Source organism: Dendrobium catenatum, unplaced genomic scaffold (genome assembly GCF_001605985.2).
Source record: "Dendrobium catenatum unplaced genomic scaffold, ASM160598v2 fragScaff_scaffold_506, whole genome shotgun sequence".
NCBI classification, from domain to species: Eukaryota; Viridiplantae; Streptophyta; class Magnoliopsida; order Asparagales; family Orchidaceae; genus Dendrobium; species Dendrobium catenatum.
Genome location: NW_021318968.1, coordinates 1,409,319 through 1,433,166, shown reverse-complemented (window position 1 = coordinate 1,433,166; position 23,848 = coordinate 1,409,319). Strand labels below are relative to the sequence as shown.

Genomic DNA, 23,848 nt, shown 5'->3' with positions numbered 1-23,848 from the left:
TTGATTTCCTAGAGCTTTAGAGGGATTCCTTAATCAATTTTGTCATGATTTGTAGATTTGGATAGGAGAGATTTATTCCTACGACTTCTAGGAGATTTTAGGATCAAATTTTGTATCCGAGAATAACCTAGGAGTGCATGCATGTGATTTACATTTAGGGGTTTGATTACCTCGTTCCAACAATTTAATTTGGAAAACTACACAAATGGAGTTAGATAACCTTGAGCATAAGGGCTTATGGGCCTTTGAGGACCCATGTCATATTTCAAGCCCACTTTGAGATTAATTGAGTCCATTTGGTTGATTTTCCATGTTTCAAATGTTTAGGGTGTAAACAAACAATGATCATCATTGAATGCTCCAATTTTAGTGAAGAAGCCAATCATTGATTTGGTTGATTGTAGAAATTGTGAAGTTTAGAACATAAACCTTTGAGCGTTTATGGGAAACCTCACAATAATTTGATACCAAAAGTGTCTTTTCCAACCAAACACATCCATTAACCATTCACCAACTTCTAAAAGCCATCACGTTAGCATGAGAGTTCTCCTAGTTCTATGTCAATTTTGTCATTACAAGCAAGAGTGGGATAAAGGTGAGTGCATCATGCAACATTTGGGGACCTACACATGCATGGGGTAGGACTGAATATAGCTTGCAAGACTTAGGGTATATCCAAGCTAATATTCGATTTGACATTGAATAATGACACCTAACCTAAGGTTGGATTATAGGTGGTGTTGAGCTCAATATGAATACACAAACATGCATTTGGGGGCATTGGACACCAATCCACCCTACGCGCATCGATATTCTCCTCGGGCTCTCACGTGAGAGCAAACAAGTGGAAATCGCCGGATTTCCACCATTTTGCGAAGAGGACAACAAACATGGGTTTGTTCTGGGGTTTTGGAAAACATCGTGCGTCAACCGCATCCATAAGGCTTGAGGACCTAGGTTTCACTAAGCTTTTAAGGGGTTTACCTCGCTGGGTTGTCACAAAAATAGAAATAGAAAGGGAGTCAAACTTGCTCTAAAGGAACCGTCGAAGAATCACAACCATCAGCATTCCGCTACTTGCCACAATCATGGAAGCCATAACAAATCCTACAGTTTTTACATCCCATTGGATCACAGGAAAAGTCTCCAAGTTGAACTGCAATAATAGGACCTACAAGAAAACACCAACAATGCTGCACCCGCTGTAGAAAGGCTGAAATAGATAATGAAGCTATTATAAGTTCCTATTTATGTCAAGGTGAATTGATACCTAATATATTAAAAGGTCACAGATATTGAAGAAATCTGAATGAATCGCTTTTGCGACATTTCTATATTTATAAGGAATATCTTAGTCAAAAGATTGTTAACACCGACTGTACAAATATTTTCTTGATCTTCTAACAGTAAAAAAGAAATTTTTGTTATAATCTTTTCTTTTGTTGGCATTGAGCATTCTATATAAATTGCAGATTATTTTTACATTGAAAAGCTTATTGTGATTGAAATCTTAGCCAAAAAACAAGAAGAAGAAGAAACATTGCTGTAAATACCAAGAGCAATTATTTTGTTCTTTTTGATTATTTTGACTTGATCTATCTTAATACAGATCAACTTAGGGCATAGCCTTTACAGTATGTTTTAATTTGTTATTTCTTGGCCATTTGCTCTTGAATATCAGTTTTCATTTAAAATTTTGAAGGTCCTTGGAACTGTCGGGTACCCACTTAACTTTACAGAAATCATGATCGTGGATTTAGAAACCGGTAGACCTCTTCCAGATGGTTCAAAAGGCATAGTCAAAGTCAGAGGGCCACAAGTTATGAATGGATACTACAAGGTGAGTTGTAGTTTGATGCAAGTATGAAAGTTTGTCTTTATTGTGCATGCATATCATGTGTATTGATTGTTAGTTTTTGCTTCCTAGTTTATAGTTAATGTAAAAACATATCAATGATTTTTGCTCCTATTTAAATTGCATATATTCTCTAGTAATTTGAGTAGCTTGTTATGTTTAACTCATTACTGTATGGTTTTGACTCAGTCCGTTAAATTCCAATCAATACGTATGATGTTGAAAATGCTAATGGCTTATTACTTGAAACTATTCCTATTGCCACCATGCACTGATGTAGTTCCACTATTTTGCTGCTACCCCTATTGTAAGAACCGGTTCAGCTGGTTCATTTGAATCAGCTCTTATCTAAACAACAGACAAATCAGGCGACGAGCGGGCAAAGCAAGTCGGAATGCACACAAGCAGGAGCACGCCTGGCGGGTTTGGATGGCTGTTTTGAGCGAGGAAATGCGTACGGGAGTGAAAAATTGTGACTCCTCACATAAGATAACTTCAATTCACTCACTTCAGTGAAAGCAAATGATCGTGAGAAGCTTTAGCTTAGAGAAATTGTGCCGAGAAGAAGAAGAAGCACAAGAAAGATAAGTTTGTGCTTTTTTTTTTTTGGGAATTTCTTCCCTGATTTAAACCTAAGAAATGGTTGATATATAAACTGAGTGCATAGGAAGAAAGTTTGGAAGAGGAAGGGGAAGAATTTGGGGTTTTTGGATTTCTCCACTCTCTAACGGTAGAGAAAAAAGCAAGTGCTTAAATTATCGATTTATGTTAAAATTTGATAGGCATTTATATTTGGATTCCTCTACTTGAATAAGTAAAATATTATTATCGATTGTAAGAGTCCAAGCAAAGCAAGCTTTGATTTGACACTGAAGGACGAAAAAAATTTATTGATGTAATTATCTTTGATTTGAGAAATTTTAATTTCATATTACGTTAGAGAGTAAGGTGGATAGTGTAATGGAAATTGTAAAGGATTTAGAGTCATTCAATATTATGTAATATTGTTAAATTAGTTAAAAGTCCTATTTGAAAATAGTTGAAATACTTTGTTTTAACTTAAGAGATGTCAGAAAATTTAATGTTGTGTTTGATGATATTTGAGACATGCAAATTAGATTTTAGTGTTAATTACGAAGTCACGGTGTTATTTTGAACAGTGACAGATTTCATAATTGAACTAGGACGAGTATTGAAAGTCTATATCAAGCTCGAGATTTGGAAGTAAATTGAAGCATAAAAGTAATCAAGTGGATAATTACAATTGTTTTTATAATATTTCCTTTTAATTCATTGCAATTATCACATGTAGTATCATAAATGGTTATTTAATATTTAATGCATACAATTAAGCAATTGAGAAAATCAAAGCGGAAAGTTATAGTTATTATATAACAATTATATTCTTTATTTATCATTTCATTTTGAGCTACTAAATTATGTCTATTTATTTATTTATGTTGAAAGCCTATTATGTTTAAAATGATGAAAGTTTAACAACTGCTTAGTACTCATAACTTATAATATGTAAAAACAAAAGTATAAATAAAAAGGGAAAAGGTACATGAATATAAGAGTTCAACCTCTTATGGTACTGACTGGGGACACAATGTTCTATACATTAAATAGAATTTAAATGGTTGTTTCTTTATTGGTACAAATTTTAGACGGTGCTCCTATACTAAATAAAAGAAAAATTGAGTAAATTAAAAAATGAAAATGAATAAATGAGATAGGTAAAAAATATTATTTGAAAAGTCAAATTATAAGAATTTTCAGAATATAGGATGTTGTATATATTAATTGAAGTGATGAAAAGGAACATGCATATGTTATCATGTAACTTAAACTGTTAAACTAATTTTTAAGTAAAACTTCTAATAAATATAAATGTCTAAAAGAGAGGAATATGTCTACAGAAGAAGACGGTCGAATGAATATAGAAAAAAATTTGGTTGTATGATTTCAGCATATGCTTAATATGAAATTATTTTAGTAGCTAATTAATTTTGTGTAGCGGTGTCAAAATCTGACCTGGCCCGAAACTCGACCTGAACTAGACCCTGAAAATTTCATGTTTGAGTCAACCCGTTTTCCATACGGGTCGGGTTCAAGTTTGGGATTTTGACCTGTTTGTAAAATCGGGTCAAGTTCAGGTTGACCCGACAACCCAAAATCAACCCAAGTTGACCCGGATCACCACGTTCGCAGCATGTAAGCTCTCATCGCCGTATTTATATCTGATTGTTCGAAAGAGGAAAGATTTGGCAGATTTACATGATTTGGCCAAATAAGCGTGCGAACGGAAGAATCGATGCAAGATAGCTACCTTTGCAGCTACTAAGAGCAAGCTCCCATTGTCGTCGTCCATCGTTACACCCCAAAGAGGAAATATAAGGCGGATTAACAGGATTTGGCCGAATAAGCGAAAGAAAGATAGCTACCTTCGCAGCGAGCAAGCTCTCATCGTCATCGTTACATCCAGAACTCGAAAAATTCGGCGGATTTATAGGATTTTGCCAAATAAGCTCGTGAATAGAGGAAAGATAGCTACCTTCGTAGCGATTGTCCAAATAGACAAACAAGCGAACAGATCGAGCCTGGGTTGGCTAGTCAATTTAGGTTGACCCGAACTTCAACCAGGTTGGGTTTGGATTCCCGACCCATTTTCATAACTGGGTTGAGTTCGAGTCAGGTCAGTTGATAGCGAGTCAAGTTCGAGTTGAACCTGAACCCTACCAGAAGAACTGTTTTGACAAACCCTAGTTTTGTGGGATGTTAGTTTTTACTGTTTATGTGTAATTGAATAAATGTATTAACCATCCATTCCCGCCTTGCTAATTCGAGTTTTCGAACTGGGTCATAACAAAAGTGGTATCAGGGCCCCTATTAGGATATAAATCGTATTGAAGAGCTATTAGGTTGCTTATTGAATTTAAGAAAGTTGATCTGATATAACTTATGGAATTTATAAAATATTATTTTATTTTATTTTAGGACTTTGAATGATTCTGAATAAGATATGGAAAGGATTGTGCCTAATGTTATTGTTAATTCTGATGCACTGACAAATATGATTGCAACAATAACTCATTTAATTTAGAACTCAAGAAATCAACCATCAGGAAGTGATAGTAGCAGTGGCATGTCTTGGGTAAGTATTTAAAGTTTTTTCTAGGGGTGTCAATATCTGACACGACACGACAACCCGACCCGGACCCAACCCGGAAAATTCGGGTTGGACCCGACCCGTTTGATAAACGGGTCGGGTTCGGGTTCACAGATTTGACCTGTTTGATAAAACGGGTCGGGTCAGGTTGACCCGGTGGGTTACCGGACCCGTTTAATTTAAGAAAATAGAGAAATGTTTCTGTACAAATGAGTTCCCCGATGCTCATTTGATGGATTCCCAGCCACTCCATAACAAGCTCCTTATCCTTGCCCCGCCCAATGAGATCATTTTTAGGCAAGGATCCTGTTTCACGTGATCCGTACAGCTCAACTGCTGCTTCTGAAGCTTTGCGTGTTTTACAAGATGAAGGAAAGTATCAACGCCAGTTGTTGCAACTTTATCAAGTTTCTGTACAGCCGTCTCCAGTCGCTTCAAGGTGGGATCAATTTTGAGAACACGTTTGCCAAATTTGACAAGTTTTTTCTTCATGGATTTCATGATGGAACGCACCCTTCTCAGCTTCTTGTCTTTGGTCACCTGCTTTCCAAGCTCCATGTACTTCAGCTCATCAACCACGTCAAATGCATCATCAAGAGCAGAAAAACTGAAGAGTAAGAAAAAAAAAGGAGATTGGAAGAACGCTGCCGGGTCGCGGGTCTGGTCGGGTTGCCGGGTCGGGTCCGGGTTGAAATGTACGACCCGTTTGTAAAAACAGGTCGGGTTCGGGTTGACCCGTTTAGATACGAGTCGGGTCGGGTCGGGTCGGGTTCGACCCGACCCGGCGGGTTGACCCGAATTGACACCCCTAGTTTTTTCATGATATAAGGCCACCATTGTTTAATGGAGTAGAAGGTGTAATTGAAGCAGAAAATTGGTTTCTATAGATTGAGAAGATATTAGAGAGAATGTTCTATCCAAATGAAAGAAAGGTTTCATTAGCGACATTTGTACTTTATGGTGAGGCTTAAAGGTGATGGAGAGGTAATGACCAGGATAAATTTGGAGGGATATCTAGCATATAGATCAAATGGGAGGAGTTTACTTAGGTGTTCGGAGATTGGTTTGTTCCTCTTTCTTCGAGGAGTCAAATGCATGATAAATTTTTTAGGCTGGTGCAAGGAGGCAAACCTATTATGTATTATGAAGCATAATTCACTATCTTATCCTGATATGCTTCACATAGTTCATACTCCTCAGTGTAAATGAGTCACTACTCCACAATTAGTTCATATATACTTGTTATCAACTTAATTGAGTCACAGTTTAAATACTTATCTATGGACATGTCATTGCTACTGCCACTTCCTAATGGTTCATTTCTTGAGTTTTGAATTAATTGAGTCATTGCAGTACCATTTGTGTCAGTGCATTAGAATTAACAACATTATTAGGCACATCTCTTTCTACATCTTCATGATCATTCTAGGTCATGAAATAAAGTAAATACTATATTGTAAATTTCATAAGTTATATCATATCAACTTTCTTAAATTTAATAAACAATCTGATGACTCTTTAGTACTACTCATATCTTATTGGTGGGAACCAAACTCTGATACCACTTTTGTCACGACTCGACCCAGAGGCTCGAATTAATGAGGCGAGAACGGACGATCGGAAGGTTAATGTGTTTCTTCAGTTACACATAAATAATAAAAACTAACATCCCACAAAACTGAAGAGCCACTAAAGCAATTTCATATTAAGCATATACCAAATTTTACAACCAAATTCTTACCTATTTTCATTAGACCGTCATCTTTTATAGATATATTTCTCTCGTTCAACCATTTATACTAATCAAAAGTTGTTACTTGAAAATTTAGTTTAATAATTTGAGTTTACATAGTAAACTTAGTGAATAATCACTACACATAATATGACATAATAAAACACGTGTGTTTCTTTTTATCACTTGTACAATTAATACATGCACAACAACTTATATGCTGAAAATTCTTATAATTTTTCTGTCTAAATAATATTTTTGTTATCTCATTTATTCATTTCTTAATTTTAATTTATTTTTGTTCCCTTTTATTTAGTGCAGGAGTACCGTTTAAAATTTTGACTAGTGAAGGTACAACCAATTTTTTTTTTTTAATTTTTAGTTAACGTGCTTGGGTATATTGCATCTCCAACCAGTACCATAAGAGGTTGAAATCTTGTATTTGCATGCATGCGCATTATTTTTTTATTTATACTTTCTTTTACATATTGTAAGCTATGAGTGCTAAGCATTATTTATACTACTTTATTTATGAATGTTAAACTTTCATCATTTTAATCATAATATGCTTTGATTAGACATAATTCAATAGCTCTAACTGAAATGATAAATAAAGAATTTAATTGCTATGTGATAATTATAATTATCCACTTTGATTGTCTCAATTGTTTAACTGTATGCATAAAACATTCAATAATCATTTATGATACTACATGTGATAATTACAGTGAATAAAAAAATATTGTTGCTATAAAAATAATTATAACTACCCAGTTGGTTACTTTTATGTTTCAATTGTCTTCCAAATCTCGAGCTTGATATAGACTTCCAATACTCGTCTCAGTTTAATTATGAAAATCTTTTATTGTTCAAAATAATACAATGATAATTTTAATTAATACTAAAATCTAATTTGAATGGCTCAAATATCATCAAAAGCAAAATTAAATTTTCTTACACCTTTTAAGTTAACATAATTTACTTCAACCATTTTCAAAGAGGACTTTAAACTAATTAAACAAAATTTACATAATATTGAACCACTCTAAATCCTCCATAATTTTCAATACACTATCCACGTTGCTCTCTAAAATAATTTAAAATTAAAATTTTCTCAAATCAAAGATAATTACCTCAATAAATATTTTTTTCTCCTTCACTATCGAGTCAAGGCTTGCTTCACTTGGATTCTTTCTAATGACAATAATATGTTATTTCTTCAATTAGAGAAATGAAAGTGTATAAATTTCAACAAACTAAATCACTTCTTCATCGTTAGAATAGAAGAAACTTCAAAAACCCAAAATTTTTCCTCTTCCTCTTTCAAACTTTCTTCCTATTATCGACCTTTTCTTCGGCTTAAATCATGGAAGAAATTGTCAAGAAAATGAATAAAATGCACAAGCTTATCTTCCTCTTCCTTCTTCCTCTAAGTGCAATTTCTCTCGGTTGAAGCTTCTCACATTAATTTGCTTTCACTGGAATGAGTGAATCGAAGTTATCTAGCAAGGAGTTCTGGCTCTACTAGGTTCTCCCACATAGTAGTTCGATCTGGTTGCTTCGTCCACATGCTGCCTGAGCAAAAAAATAATAACCCATAGACACTAGAACATTTTGTTTATATAGAAAAGGGGGTAGGAGATCAATGGTCGATTAGTCGTTCACTTAGCACTCATACAACATATTAGTGTATGGTGGAATCCTTCTAAAGACCAAAATATGTGTAATCACAGTAAGTTATTCATTTTCTAATGGAAAGGAACAACTTCTAGAATAAATGATTAGCAAAAATGATCATCATAGATTCCTTGCAATTGCTAAAAATTTCATACAAAACCAAAGGTTGAACTACTTGATTGCTTCGTCACATATTTAGTACAATTGACAAAAGTTTCTTTCAAAAATAAAGGTTGAAACTTACTTGATTACTTCATCAAATGTCTAACAAAAAGGTCCTTCATAAATTCCTTATAATTGCCAAGTATATTGGTGTATGTTCTCTAATGGTTAAAAGTCCATTGAATAATGAATTATATGTGCGTTTAACAAGTATAAAACCCTATACTAGCTAAGGTTGGCTTAAATTTAATTCGTTTGACAAGCATCACCCAAAGTCTATAAGGTATTCTTGGACGAAGTAACCCATAACTGCTGACAATGTTCCTTTTGTCAGGTTGGTTCGACTGCCTCTTCCGACTATGTAGACCAAGAACTATGACAAATCAGGATAACAGAATCATGGATTTTGATCAGGCCCAGTATCTTTCCTCCATCATTCACTTTAAGTCTATGGTGATTAATTTCAAGTCATAAACTCCAAAATCTAAACCAATTTTAAATCTTAAAATTGTTGTTATTATATGTTAGGTAATTAGTGACCTATTTAATGACTAGCCTTAATTGAAAGTTTTTTCTCGTTATTAGGAGAGGTAATTAACCATAGGGGATTACGCTTATGGGAAACCAGAACTCAGATTATAAAGTCCTCGCAAAATATGGGCGAAATCTCTGGATAGTGTCTTATCTAAAACCTAATTTGCCTTCTGAAAATTTATTTTGGAACCTAAATTCGCTAAAACCATCCCAATTAATAAAAAAGGTGTGGAGAGGTCGGGGTGCGAATTTTTAAGCCCACACTCTTCCTCTTCTTTCTCCTTACCTTTTTTATTCTTCCTCTTCTTCTTCCCTAAACTAAATCCTAACCCTAACCCTAAAAAATTTGTTTTTCCCTAGATCCCTCAAACCATCACACTACCTTAACAAAAAATCTTCTACAAAACCTCCTACACCACCAATCAGTCCCGTTCCATTTTATTATCTTGAACCTAGAGAGAGAAAATCTCTCTAATAAGAGAGAAAACTCATCATTTCTCCCTTTAAAAAATTTTCTCTCCATGTCAAATACCTTTTCTCATTCTCATTTCTTTTTTTTTCTCTCTACCTAGAGAAAAATTGTTCTCTTTCTCTTTCTAAAATTGGAGATCATAAGAAATTCTCTCTCTAGCCTCACCCTCACTACTACCACCTCTCTACACCATACACACCACATAACATGCAATGGAATTATGCGCTCGTCCTAAGCAACGTGCAAATACATCATCATCATGCAAATCATATGGATCATATTATGCATTATGCAAATCATTGTTATGCAAAATGCACTAGAAAAACACATATCCACATTGGCCATGACGAGTGTGACTTATGTATATACATGACATTGGAGGATGCTGTGCATATCGAAAATAACAAATGAGTTTTGAATCTATCACTCTAAAAGTGCACAAACATATTATGCAAATATGCTAACATGCACACATATCATTATTTTAAATGAAATATAAACTAATCGCACATCCTTCTACAAGTGCGTTACACTCTATACCCTTGCCTTGGAATGCTACGAGGGTCAAAAGTGAACTTAAATTCAAGTCTTATTCTCCTCCTTGAATGGATCGAGTCGACATAACTTGAACCAATGAATAAATACGCAGTTGTAGCGTTGACTGAAATATTTGATTTTGTATGTTTACATTAGGCCTTCAAGGCCTCTTATAAGAAAAATCCACTACCAAAATATAACTCTCAGAGCCAGTGCCCGGCAAGTCCTTTAAAATATTTGATTTTATATTATTCACATTAGACCTTCAAAGTTTTTATAAAGAGAATTCACATGTTAAAATATGGATTCTAGGTTCTTGATAAGGCCCGTCATCTTTCTTTGAAGTGGCGGAGCCAAAAAATATATCTATGGGGAGGCCTAAATTTTTTTTTTAAAAATTTTCCTTCAACTTTTTACATGCAGGCTTAGGACCAATATAATCAGTATTAAAAATGATAAAACTTTGATAATGAATTAGTTTATTTTGTTCATTCACAAAATGACTTCAATCATCAAATCACTTGATTTCTGTTAGAACATGTTTAATATATTAACTAAATATGTGATATTAAAAATCTCATTGCACAAAAAAATCATAAAATCTCTTTAAGATCGAATCAATATAGGATTAAGATAATATCAATCAAGAAAAAAATGTAAATGAATAAGAAATTAAATTGGGAGTGATAATGATTTAGAGGATTAGCTCACCGTCGTCAAGGCTTAGCAACCATCCATGTTTATCGGAGTTCGGACTTCGGGACAGCAGGTAGAGGATTCCCGGAGGGTTTAACAGCAGTTCTTCTTACTAGAATTCCTGGGACAACAATCTGTCAATATCCAGAAATTCTGGACAGCAAGCGGGGCCGTTCTAGCAACCTGGACATCAAACTACCTTGCTGAAAAGTCAAGGACAGCAGCCCTCGAGGTGGACAGAACCCTGGGCAGCACTTGTGGGGAGACTAGGGCTGCTGGATAGCTGGCATTGACCTTCACCTGGTGCAGGACAGCAGGTTGTCCTCTCTGAAATTCTGGGACAACACTCAGTAATACCAAATAATAGAAGAAACCGAGAGGGAGAAATTGTGAGGGTCAGCTGCTAGCGTTGAGAGGGAATTAGGGATTGATTGGAAGGTTTAAGGGAGGGAATTAATGCGAGTTAATTAGTTTGTGGAGAGAGGTAGAGAGAGTGAAGGCTGGTCATAGGGAAAGGAGGGGAAAGCGTTTAGGTTCGATGTATGTGGGCCCTTGATTTCATTTCAGATTTGATTAAATTAGGGAGGCTTCCTAATTGGGTTGTATCATTAGGGAAAGTACTTGAATTCAAATATTTAATTGAATTCAATAAAGGAAACTTTCCTAAATTGATAGGAGTTATTTTAGGAAAGTAATCAAAAGGAATTTGATTTTTTTTTGAATTTCAAAATTAAGGATATAGAATTGATTTCAAATAAAGTTACTTTCCAAATATAGCTATGTTAATTTAGGAATGATGTGAAACGTACATGCGATGGAGTTACTTTAAGAAATTAAAGAGAGCAATTTAACAAAATAATCCCAAAATAAAGTTACCACTTATAACAATTATTGATCCTTAGGATTCTTGGTTTTTAACTAGCTTAGGCAAAGAAGAGCGATCTCGATTAACCAAACGATTCAAGAAAACACAAAGAATAATTGTATGCTACGACAATAAACAAGAATCCACAATTTAATAATGAGAACCTTCACCTTTGGAGCCCATACGCTCAACTAGTCTAGGCTTTAGCGGAAGAAGAGTATCAGCATTAGAACCGAGGTTGATCCAAGGAAGAAGGAACCTAAGATCGTCATTCTTGGATAGGTGGCCGGAGCGGTGGAGGAGGATGGTCGTCCGATGATGATCCAACGTCCCTTTGATTTTTGCTCGTCGATCACATCAACTAATGTGTATATGATGCGGTCGATGTAATCTTCAATAGTGTCGTCGAAATCGAAGCCCGCGTCAAAGAACGGTGTCGTCGTTGGGATCAAATCCCTCATCGAAGAACGACGATAGTAGGACGTCGAGATTGCCGTTGGCGTCGAATACAAGCCCCCATTCAAATTCGGGGTCCGCCATGCATCTTGGGAGATCTTGGCGTTGATGTGGTAGAAAGTAGTGGAGAAGCCCACCTAGTAGAAGTGGAGCCAATGGGCAGGTGGAGCAAGGGGTCGGGTGGTGAGGAAGGGGAAGAGTGGATGGCTGAATTAGGTGGGGCTTGAAAGACCAACGTTCAATCTCAAGTTGAATTCTTTTAGGCGGAGGGAAATTAATTGAGACGTTACAGTAATTCCATGAGGGAGCAGTGATTTCAAGAGAAAATAAGGAATTAATAGGATAGTAATTAATAGCAGGTGAGGGAAATTGGGGGCTCTTATGTATGGCCGACCATGTAGAGAGAAATAAAGAGGGTATAAATTAAGCAAGTGGGGACCACTAAGGATTAATCAAACCTGATTTTAATTCTCAGAATTTGATTTCCCAATGTAACTCCTCAATTCAAATTAAAGTAAGAGGGAATTTGAATTTCAAAAATTGTAACTCCCTTAATTAATTCCCCAATTTAAGTGAATTAATTAGGAAAGTCATTAAAGGATGAAATTTAAATTAGCAAGGGGAAACCAAAGGGGGGGCCGATGGTATGGATCCATGGTGGCCGGCGGAGGGAGGGCTGGTGGTGGCCGGCGGGTGGCTGGATGGAGGATTGGCCGGCGGGAGGGCTTCTGCAGGCTGGCGGGCGGCTGGACTGCTGCTGTCCGGTGGTTTGACAGGGATGGGCGGCAGGATTGCTGGGTGAGGAGGGTCGGGGAGGAAGGGAGCTTAAGCACAAAATTCACGGATGGGTTCACCTTGATTTTCCACACCGATTGATCACAAAGATAATGGAGAAGAAGGTCTAGAACTCACAAAGAGATCTAACTCTTCTCAAAACTCACTAAGAGATTTGAGAGAGAGATATGCACTCACAAAGAGAACACTAAGTAAACTTTTCATTTTCCAAAAACTAGCTATTACAAAAGAAAAGGGCCATATAAATAGGCCTCAAAATGACAAAGAAAGCAAAAGACTAAAATGCCCTTTGGGCTACAATAGCTACAAAATACCCATGAGGGCAAAAACCGAAAAACAGAAAATAAAAATAAACTACTACATAAAATGATGAAAATACAGATCATGATCGTGGTCGTCGATCTCCGGCAACTCCTGAAGGTACATGTGTCGAAATCGCTGCTGATGTCCCCATCAAGGAAGTTATTTGAAATTCAAATTTGAATTTCAAATTGATGAGTTATCTTCCTAAATCACTTGGGTGAGTTTTGGTAAGTGGTAATGATGATAGAAATCATCATGAATGGTGGGAGGACCTAGGTGGCCGACGGCAAGGAGGTGGAGGGGCGGCGGGTAATGGGGAATCATGTGGAGGGGTTGAGGCCATCGGTTTAGGAAGAAATGGAGGGGATTGCCGGCGGTATAGGGAAAGAGGGAAGATGAAGATGAAGACTAAAATAAAGAACTAAGAACCCACAAAGAGATTGTAGAACCGCGAACCTTGGACTTTTCCAAAGGTTGACGGGTATTGCGATTGCTCACACCTTGGGTCTTCCTTCTTCTCTCAAACACTCAATATTGAGGGAGACAAAGAGAATTCTAAATTTTCATTAATCAATCATCATCCTACAATACAAGAGAGTTAGCCTATGAATAGGCCTCATGAAAAGAAAAATAACAAAGACTAAAATACCCTTCGAGCTACAACACCACATGACCACTCCTAAGGGTAAAATAGGAAAAACAGTAATATAAGATAAATTAGTACATAAGAAATAAAAATAAAATAAGCTCTAGATCGTAGTCGTTGATCTTCCGATGTCCTCATCATATATTGAGTGTAATTTTGGTAGTAATAGACCTAGTGAGGGGATTGTGACTTTGGGCAATCAAGTTATTAATAAGAGTACACGTTTGAGATATCTTGGATCTATTGTTCATAGTGATGGTGAAATAGATGTGGATATTATCAGCAGAATTCAAGTTGGATGGTTGAATTACTAATTGACTATGTATAACTCACACTAAAACTCAAACCCCTAAAAAACTAACCAAAACACAAAAAGAATGAAATGCTCCAAAATTCCTAATCTAAACTCAGCTCCTGCCAAGCTCCAAACCCGTGCTGAGCTCCAACTCCTTGCAAAGATTGCAACCGCAAGCTCTAGCCTTTACAACTGCAAGACCCAGCCCCACTGGCTGTAAGCTCTAGCTACTATAACTATTGGCTACGAGCACCTACAAACAAGTAGACAAAAGTTAGCAAATAATAAATAAAATTAATGTTGAAAAGTAAAACTAGCAAGTAAATCTAATTACTACAGGCATAACAAAGTCTTGGAAAGCAGGTAAAGAACAAACAACAATGTTAAAGACATTTTCCAACACATAAAATCCTAGGCAACACTTATCTCTGTTCAAGTCTACCTGCGGCAACATCGAAGGAAATGATGTCTTATTGTTGCGCCAATTTGTCAATAGCTTTACATGCACTGCTTTTGAATGGTACACTGAGTTACCAAATGACTCGATTAAAACATTCGTTGAGTTTGAAATAATGTTTGTCAAAAGGTCCGCTGGTGCGACAAAGAATGTGACCATTGCAGATCTGGCCCCTGAGAGAAGAAAAAAGGAAGAGTCTGTCACCAAATACATCACGAGATGGAGGAACCTTAGCATGAGGTGTGAGTAATAACTAACTAAAAAACATACTTTGGAACTCCTACTAGAGAACATTGACAACCAGATGGCCCCCTACTTGGCAATGGCTATAATCAATACCTTCCAAGAACTACTGTATCGTGTAGCTAAATTTGAAAGGTTGTCCAAGCTTAGGGGCATAAGCTACATTTACAACAGTAATCCATATGGAAAAGGCAAACAACCTAGAGTTTATGACTTGAAGAGGGATGATTCATCTGAAGAAGTGATGCAAATTCAGCTGAGAAGTGAGAAACAAATTCTTCCTCCATCTCAAAAGAAGGCAAAGGAACGGGATAAAAATATCCATCTCATTCAAGCGGCTATGCCGACCCCACTTAGTGGGACAAAGGCTTGATGTTGTTGTTGTTGTTGTTATTCAAGCGGCTATGCCACAAAATCCACCAAAGCCTAAAACTACAAGTGCAAATGTGGATTACAATATCTTGCCCCATCTCCACAGGTTGTCTGCACTCTTGAATATTCATGATACCCTTATCATGTCTAAGGACCTTAGGGAAACACTCATCAATGCTTTGTATAATTCTAAACAGTATAAGACGTTCTTTATCGAACAAAGCATGAAAGAAGCTTTATATATGCAAAATACTGCTATAGTTATTTTATGCGATAATGATCTACTTCTAGGAATTATAGATCATAATTGACTACTCTATGTTACGACGAAGAATGACAATGTGGAGATTAATAGAATTTTGATCGATCTAGGTTCTTCTGTTAATATAATGAGTCTCAAGACACTCATAGGATTGGCCCTGGACATTCAATATCTAAGTAAAAGCACAGTATTCCTGCAAGGGTTCAATGAATAAGGGAAAAGAACATTGGGATCTATGGTCTTACCTTTAAGTTTTGGAGAGCTACATACAAATGCAAGATTCTACATAATTGATTCCAATACATCATACAAGGTACTTCTCCGAAGACCATTGCTCCACGAGTATGGTACAATGCCTTCAACACTTCATCAATGTATGAAATACAATCAAGATAATGAGGAACATCGCATTGCTGGTGATGAACAACCGTTCTTGGTGCACGAAGTCAAAATCTATGATGATGGCAAATACTTTATAGTGCAATAGCTAAAAAGTAGTGATCTTTAGAGAATCCATGTCGCTACGCTGGATAAAGGAAAGCTGAAAGATAAACGTAAGAATAAATTTAAGCAAATTTGCTCAATGTCTCACCTAGGTAGTGATACCGAAGAGGATGATGATATATCCACAACTTTTAAACCCCTAACTATAGGAAAAAGAAAGAGTGAATTATTAGCCGTCCCTTTTTATTACAAAGCTAATTATGCAAATAAGGTACAGTATTTGAGCAAATCAAGCATTGTGGAAGAAGAAGAATTCCTTTATCAGCCCAAGGGTACTACAAAATTTCAAGAGGAAGGGTACCCAGGAGCCATTTTCATATCTAAGAAATTGCAAAAAGTATCAATTTCAATTATAAGGGTATTTGAAGAGCAAATTTCTACAAATATCATCAAAATAGTACCTATACCGGCAGCGCATTTCAAAATATTGACTTTCTCATCAAACACAAATATAAAAATGTTAAAAACTTACTATGTAACCCCCCCCTCCCAAAAGAGGTCTCAATGAATGTAGATCCCTTTTCTTTGAATCAAAAGTGATAACATATCATACTACTTGTGAAATAGAATGCGAAGATGATTGGGAATACGGAGATATGTTGATAATCCTTCATCAATATTCTCCACCCATTATGAGAAAGCTCATGGAGAGAAATATCTTCTTCGTGCAAACAAACAAACGAGGTCGTTATTTCAGAGAACTCTGCCATAATAAGCATGCACAAAGGCCTATTGGCAATTGTTTGTCTACAACATGGGGTCTTGGATATGCTCGACATTCATATCTTCACGAGCAACATTTTATTACTATCTTGAGTACCTTCGATATCCACATCTCGCATACACAACCTCCTAAAACATTACAGATAAGGAGGAAGGATTATCGGAACCCGAAAATCAAGCTGAAGATCTAATAGTAGATCTATAAAGAAGCTCCAAAAGAGTTCGAAGAGGGTGGTTAAGCTATCGTAGATGAACTTAAAGAGATAAATTTGGGTACCAAAGAAGATACAGAGCCAAACTTTATTAGTGCAAACCTTCCACATGATAAATCAGAAGAGCTAAAAATGTTGCTACTTGAATACAAATATTCTTTCACAAGGAATTACATCGAAATTCTTGATTTATCATCAGAAGTGGTAGTGCATAAGCTCTCCATTAATGTCAAAATGTCGCATATCAAACAGGCACCCAGGTGAATGCTACTTGAGATTGAAAAGCAAGTCGTTGCTAAAACAAAAAAGCTCATTTACAGTGTCTTTATGCTGGAAGAAAAATATGTTGATTGGATTGCCAACATCGTCCCAATAAAGAAGAAAAATGGTCAAATTCACATATGCATTGACTATCGGGACTTGAATAAGAAGTGTCTGAAGGATGATTTTCCACTTCCCAATCAGAACTTATGGTCGATAATACATCAAACCACGACATGTTCTTATTTATGGATAGATTGTCGGGTTATAATCAACTTAAAATGGACTTAGACGACAAAAAGCATACTATCTTTCGAACTCCTATTGGTATATACTGCTACAAGGTTATAACATTTGGATTGAAAAATGTCTGGACCACATATCAAAGGATGATGACTCGCATCTTTGATGTACTTATACATAAGCATGTTGAGTGTTATATTGATGATATGGTTGCAAAAAGCAAAATTCAACATTAACATATAAACGATCTCAAAATTGTATTCGAAAGAATTCACAAATTTAATTTAAAAATGAATATGCTTAAATGCACTTTTAGTGTGTCATCCAAAAAATTTCTCGGATTTATTATACGTCATAGGTGAAGCGAAATTGATCCCGAAAAAATTCAAGCGATAGTGGAAATGCCACCTCTAAAAATCCTAAGATAGCTTCATTCATTATAGGGAAGATTGGTTAATTGAAATTAATTAATTAATCAATTAAAACTAATTAATTGAAAAAATAATTTATTATTTGAAATTAATCCATTAATTGAAATTTAATTGAACTCATTTAATTAATTGAAAATTAATTGTACTCATTTAATTAATTGAAAATTTTGAGAGCGGACAATTTATTGAAATTTGAGAGCAAAGAGAGAGAGAGAGAGAGAGAGAATAGTTTCCACTAATCAATATGCACAACTAAACATTGAACTCTCAAACACTGCTCTCCAAACTCACAAACAATAACTCTTTAAGCTCCCCAACTCAACTCACATTTAAATAACTATCCAATGCTCTTATAAGCTCTCCAACGCTCCCGTGCATGAGAGTAAACTCCAAAACAGTACAAGCTCTTACAACTTTTAAATGAAATTCATTAGCATCAAAATTAAATTAATATTAAAAAAATTGATGAAGTAGGGAAAAGAACAAGTGCTACGGCAAGCTACAGACAAAAAATAGATCAGGCTACTGGTAAAGTAACTATTAGTATAGTCTACTGCACTAAAAAGAAAAATAGAACAAAGTACTGTAACAACAAACCTAGTGTCACACAACAACAATTACTGACTAGTAAGTATTGGGCTAATAAATAATTGAAAATCACAGTTTAGTGTCAAGCTAACAAGCAACTGTCCACTCAAACAAATAAATAATAAAATCTCTAGGTAGTTTAGCTTATAGGGCTAAATTCTAAAACCCATCATTGGGCTACTTCCAAAGGGAAACAATAAGATATGTCCTACCTAAATAACTAGACAATTTCCAATAAGAGTCATGAAACTTATTATTTTGAGAATTTTCTAAATGAAATATCAAACTCTAGAACAAAAGCCAACGAGAATCTTAATATATTGTAAGACTCGCTTTTAAGCAACTTCCGAAGGAAGCTGTAAGATCTACTTAAGTAATTAAATCTTTTGACAACCTTACTGTAGAGCTAGGTTGTAAGACCCATCTTTGAATAACTCTTAAGTAGAGCTATTAGTCTCACTTCAAATTAAATTTACAGATAACTTCTAAGGAAGCCGTAAAACTTGTCAACCAAATTCAAAATTAACGGCCAGCTTAGCCTATAAGGCTATGTTGTAAGACCCACCAATGAACCACTTAACTTACAGGGCTTGGTCGTAAGACCCATCGTTTGGCAACTTCTAAAAGAGTTGTAATACTTATTCAAATCAAAACTCTCAGGCATCCTAATCTATAGAGTTAGGTTGTAAGACCCATCAGCAGACTACTTTTAAGTGAAGTCCTAAGTCCCATACGTTAGGAAAAATTTTTTAAATGAAGTACAACAACTCTAACACACTTACAAATAACTAGGCAACTTCTAAAGGAGTCGAAAGACCTATCAACCAAATTCAAAATTAAAAGGCAGCTTAGCTTATAGGACTAGGTTGTAAGACCTACCAACGGGCCACTTAGCTTACAGAGCTAGATTGTAAGATCCATCATTAGGAAACTTCTAAGGGAACCGCAAGACCTATCCAAATCAAAACTCTCAGGCATCATAATCTATAGGGTTAGGTTGTAAGACCCACCAACAGGCTACTTTTAAGTTAAGTCATAAGTCCCATATGTTAGGAAAAAAATTTAAAATGAAGTACAAAATCCCTAACACTCCTACAAATAACTAAGCAACTTCTAAGTGATTCGTAAGACCTATCCACCAAATTCAAAACTAATGGGCAGCTTAGCTTATAGGCAATGGTCTTGACCTAAGCTACCTTATAGGGGTTGAAGTGAGAAACAGCAGACATGCACCATGCTAGAGGAGACAACATTGATGCAGCTGCCACTATCCACAATGACTTTACAATTTTTATCGTTGATTTTGGTGTAGGTATGAAAGATCGTAGTTCTACGCCAGTCGTTGGTGGCAACGGGTTGTGACAATACACATCTCACCATGTAGGTGGGAGAAGTGTCAACTTTCTGAATGTACTGGATGACAGCAGTGTCGTCATCCTCCTCAAAGAATTCACCGCCATCGTCCACTTGGTGAATCAGGTCGACTTCGGGCTCAAATTCCTCTTCAGTGACCTTTTCGATAATCGTGATTTTGTAGGGACTAGAGCACTGAGAAGCGATATGCCCATACCCCTGACATCTAAAGCACTTGGTCCCGGAGTTCGGCCGAGGGGTATCTGGAGTGGGAGGTTTACTTCTAACAACATGATAGGGGGTGAGGGGACCTGACAATGGTCGGGTAGTGCTCCGTGGGATCGGCTGGGCAATGGAGGTGTGAGGAGTGGAACTACCGGAACGTCTATAGGAAGGCCTAGAGTCGTGGTGTCGACTAGGGTGTTGGGAACAGGTTTCCTCCAGGTCTAACACTAATTGTAGGCATTTTCAAGGGTAATGATGTTCCGGGCAAACAGTTCGTACGAAACATGGACAGAATCTGCGCGGGGGTAGTGGAGGTCTCCCCTTTGCAACGAATCCGATAGTCATCAAAAGATGCGATGTAATCTTTGATCAGTTTGTTGCCTTGAGTCAACCTATTCCACCTATCCAAGAGCCTGGAGAAGTACGAGGGAGACAAGTACTTCAGCTTGAGCTCACGCTTCTTTGATGGCCAATCAGTGATGGGATACTCATTATGGGCTTCTCTAAGGCTTTCTAAGTTTGACCAAAAATGACTAGCCCTACTAGTGAGTTTCATCTCGACAAAACTAACCTTCTTAGCTTCGGAAATATTGTATCACTTAAAGAAGCTATCCATACCTTTGATTCAGTCCAGGAAAAGCTGGGGATCGAGAGTCCCATCAAAGGTTGGAGCATCGACCTTAATGTTCTTCATCGGGGGTATGTCAGGATCGTGGTTAAGGTTAATTATGTCTGTACTAGGGAGCTCGATAAGGGGCACGAGGTGGTCCTTCATCTGGAAAAGGATTGTCCCCGTACATGGAAGGAGGTCTAGATGGATGTGTAAGGAGTCTGGTGGTTCCTACCTCGATCTATGGTATCAAATCGGTCAGTGGTAGTTCTACGGAGTTTAACGATGACAGCCTTGTTTTTCTTGAGTTGCTGGTTAATGGTGTTCATTTAACCTACCAACAAGTTTAAAATCCTGCCAAGGTGTTCCGGGTCCATAAGAATACGCTACAAGATACTAAGGATTGATGGGATGTAAAGGACAACACTTATACTAATGGGAAACATACTTAGGACTTGCGATATGATCCAGAAATTGAATGAACAGCAAACAAACAATGTGTTGTGCCAAATGGATGCAATGTTAAACACTAATGAAACTTAAAGATGGTTAGTTAGAACTCTAAGATGAATCCTAGTACATGCAACTTGAGCAAACCATGCTCTGATAACAGATGATGTACGACATAAATGCAAAGATGATTGGAATAAGAAATTTGCACGTTTTAAATTTAGAGAACAATAATAAGCAAAACTTTTGTTGATTTTAAACGATAAGACAAAACCATAAGGCGATAAAACAAGCTTAGGCCAAATCACATGTGTAGGAGTTAAGATCCTAAAATAGTCAATTAATCTATCGTTGCATACATGGAAGGTTTTCAACAAAAATCTCTATGCTAATAATAAGATTAATCGCTATACAATGATCCCTCACGCAACTCTCTAATTTACTAGGATTTTAGCAGAGAAAATTATCATTATCGTTGTGAATCAAACAAAAATCACAATTGAAAAGTGACCAGTTGGAGGAAGAGTTTATCCAAAGGAGAAGCAATACGAAGCTCCGGTTTGAGTGCTTGAAAGGATGGTAGGCAATAGTTCTCAGCTCTTAGCTGCCCTAGGAGCTGCAATTTGATGATCTTGGGATGGTGGACATCAAACTAATCTCGGCTGGGATTTTATTTGGTAGCAACTTGAATCTCCCGGGTAGCACATGGTGATCTCCGAGTAGCGGGACAACTTCCCGACACTTTTTGAAAATTCTGGATAGCAATGTGACAACCCTAGAACTAGGGTTTTGAATGACTTAGGGAGCAAGGAGGGGATGGGAAGGTGATGGCCGGCTAATGCTAAGGAAAGCAACTTCTTTCCAATAGAGAAATCTGAAATTATATTTCTGATTTGGCCAAGTAAAGATGGGGTATTTGAAATTTGAATTTCAAAGAAAAAAATTGAGAGAATTAATAAAATATTTCCCCTAATTAATCCCTTAATTTGGAAAGGATTTATTGGGGATTTGGAGAGAGGAAGGGGGCGGGTAGGGGAGAGAAAATTTTGAATTCTTCACAAAGAAAGAGACTTGATATTTGGAAAGCATTCAAGTAGGGGACATGCATGGGGGCCGGCGACATGTATGGGTTTTGGGGGGCTTGGGGAGGAGGTCTGGCTTACCATATCAAGAACCTTTAAATGGGAAAGAGAAATTAAATTTAATTCAATTTGAATTTGATTTGGGCTTAATTTATGGGACTTTCCTAAAATACAAAAGGCCAAATATGGAAGGGGATTAATGTGGAGGGAGAAGGGATTGAAAGTTTCCAAGAATTAAGGTTTTTCCTTTGGAAACAAATCAAGGGGATTAGAGAGAGAGGATGGGCGGGTAGAGAGAGGGGACTGGCGGCTTCAAGAAGGGGAAAGGAGATTGGGGAAAGTTTTTATTGCTCGCCTCTTTGGGAATTCCAAATCAAGGAGGGGAAATTAATTCCAATCCAATTCAAATTTGATTTGAACTTGATTGGAGAAATTTCCTAAAATAGAACTCTATTTTAGGAAATAATTCAAATTTCAAAATTTGATTAGTTGATTGGATTGAAAGCTTTCCCAAAGTGATTCATAGGGAAAAGGAAAGAAGTAATGGAGAGATTTGAATTTTGAAGGCAAAGAGGGAGATGGGGTGGCCGGCGGCAAGGGCTACGATTAGGGTTAGGGTTTGTGGGTTTTGAAGGCGTGGTGGTGGGAATTAAGTGGATCAACCCATCAAGGGGTGAGTCACCTTGGATGGTCGTCGACTTGGTGGGAAGGGGAAGGAGTATTGGTCGGTGGTGGGGCTTGGGATTGAAGTAAAGGCCGGTGATTTTGGGGTTGGGAAACCCTAAGCCAACGGCAAGGTGGAAGGGGAAGATGAAAGAAAGGATAAAGAATAACAAGAAAGCCACGAACCCGAACTCTTCCAAGGTTGGTGGGTGATCCGCTTCCCTCTCCTAGGGATTCCTTTCCAAAGATTCTTCAAGCTCTCACAAGAACTCAATATGCAGAAATTTCATTATAATTCATTCATTAATTTCAAAAGAAACATATGGGGCTTATATATAGCCTCCTACAATGAAAGGGAAATAAAAGATGACATTGCCCCTAGGGCGTACATATGACAATTCCCTTTAGTAAGGGCAAAACGGGAAAAACTACTAAAACAAATACATAAAGGAAATAAATAAAACAAATACATATGAAGGCTCAAAAGTAGATCGGCGCAATCGTGGCCGTCGATCGTCAGTCACGTCTCTGAAAGACCTTTCAAGATCTGATGTCCGCATCAAGATCTAATTGAACACTGACTCTACTATTAAAGAAAATCTGGTTAATTACAATCTATGCATATAAAGCGGGATTCATGCCGACACGTCATTTTTTTTTAGCCCAACAAGGTTGTAGGGGAATTTTTGTAGGAGCCATCTTGGGAATGAAATGGGGAACGTGAATATATCAACAGGCAAAATATTCAATATATATATATATATATATATATATATGTTGATGAAATTTATCCCCACTCTGCTTTGTCTCGTGTTGATCATTTTTGGTATTGCACCTTGAGTGGTATAGTTTGGTCTATTTGGATCATTTTGGCATTTTGAATGCATCAAAATAGTTAGATGAAATGAGTGTGGGTTCAAGACATTCTAAATTGATTTTTGGGCCATTGCATCATATTTGAATAAATTGGTCTGT

General features: G+C 36.7%; 1 protein-coding gene across 2 annotated transcripts in view; it reads left to right on the top strand.

Moving 5' to 3' along the window:
* LOC110107734 (probable acyl-activating enzyme 16, chloroplastic) overlaps positions 1–23,848 on the top strand; it is a 59,227-nt gene that overhangs the window by 10,637 nt on the left and 24,742 nt on the right. For both annotated transcript variants that reach the window (XM_028694604.1, XM_028694603.1), the window contains exon 6: positions 1,703–1,840. In XM_028694604.1, coding sequence (XP_028550437.1) covers positions 1,703–1,840 — 138 coding nt within the window. The remainder of the gene's footprint in view (positions 1–1,702; positions 1,841–23,848) is intronic.